At 51.2% G+C, this 1276-nt stretch overlaps 1 protein-coding gene across 1 annotated transcript; it reads right to left on the minus strand.

Annotated features, from left to right (window-relative positions):
- Nucleotides 1-275: 275 nt before the first annotated feature.
- PHACADRAFT_33989 (uncharacterized protein) lies at nucleotides 276-1052 on the minus strand (the record flags this gene model as incomplete). Its single annotated transcript, XM_007403195.1, has 1 exon — nucleotides 276-1052. The coding sequence occupies one exon, from the start codon at nucleotides 1050-1052 to the stop codon at nucleotides 276-278; it is 777 nt and encodes a 258-aa protein (XP_007403257.1).
- Nucleotides 1053-1276: the final 224 nt, after the last annotated feature.

Here is a 1276-nt window from a genome sequence, read left to right on the forward strand (position 1 = left end):
CAAACTCTGGCTCGCCGTAGAGTGCACGAATACACTCTAGGACATCACGGAAGTATACATCGTAGCTCTCTCTGGCAATGATAATCTCTTCACGGGTGAAGCGTGGACGAGGGGAAGGTAACAAGTCCACGAGCTTGTCAATCTCTGGAACGTTCTTGTACGACAACCCAAGCTTCTCCTGTAGCTACACAATTGACGGCATGTCAGCATTTTGCATTAGCTGCAAGCAGGGTAGCACGTACGCCGTTGATTTTTAAAAGCTCAGACATTGCGTTTCATCCTGAACCATGCAGCTTCGCCCAACGCGCAACTTCCCAGTTGACCTGACTCTTGAAAGGTGCATAGCTGACGCTGTTGGCTGCAATGTTCCCTGAAAGCATTGCCTCGTACTGACAATAGCCTGAGGAGCTGTCTATTGTAGAGTCGATTGGACTACCAGCTACTGAAGACAAAAACGGCGTCATGTAGATCTTGCCTCGCAGAGCTGATTCCATGCGTCTCCGTCGCGTCCTGTCCACAGCAGGAAGAGCTGTCTTAGCTGCGTCTTCTGTGCCCTCCAATTCAGGCTCGAATGCAGTGCATGGGCGGTGGGCCTCCCATTGGGATTTGTTCACTTCACCTACTTCTTCTAGCAGGTCTGCATCATCTCCAGGTAGATCTTCTGATGTGCCATTCTTGGCTGTGCTATCATCAGCTGCTTCATGGTCTCCAGGAGCACCGCCACTGTTAGCGGCAGCACCCTTGCCCCAGCCAAGCAATTCTGCGGCAGAATAATCATTTCCAAAGTAGTCGCCTTGGAAGTACTGTGGTGAGCTGTGACTATTGTCTTCAACATCTTTACCCTCGCTGTATTCGTCTTCATCACCTTCGCCCTTGCTGTCATCACCGGTAACTGATCGGGATGTCAGGTCTGGGTCAAGATTCCAAGGCGCGTCAAGATTTTGGCAGTGCAGAGGCGGTTGCCTGCATTTTGGATCCTGTACATTGGTAGTATGGAGGGAGAGCCCAGTTCTGGTAGGAAATTCACGGCCACAGTTACGGCAGCGTGCCATTATGATTGCCTGGCTCGAGAGCCTGAGAGTGAGTGGTCAGTTCGCAAAGTCCAAATTCAGACGGATGTTGACTCAGTATTACCTCAGCAGATCAATTGGATTCCGTGCTCGCCCTCTTGCAAGTTCTTTGCATCTCTCCACTTCGACAGAAGATATCCCAGCCCTGTCAAAATGCCAAGGGCGCCTGCACCAAGGTCTAAAGCAGACGGAGGTGAGAAGGGTAC

Source organism: Phanerochaete carnosa (genome assembly GCF_000300595.1).
Source record: "Phanerochaete carnosa HHB-10118-sp unplaced genomic scaffold PHACAscaffold_860, whole genome shotgun sequence".
Taxonomy (NCBI): Eukaryota; Fungi; Basidiomycota; class Agaricomycetes; order Polyporales; family Phanerochaetaceae; genus Phanerochaete; species Phanerochaete carnosa.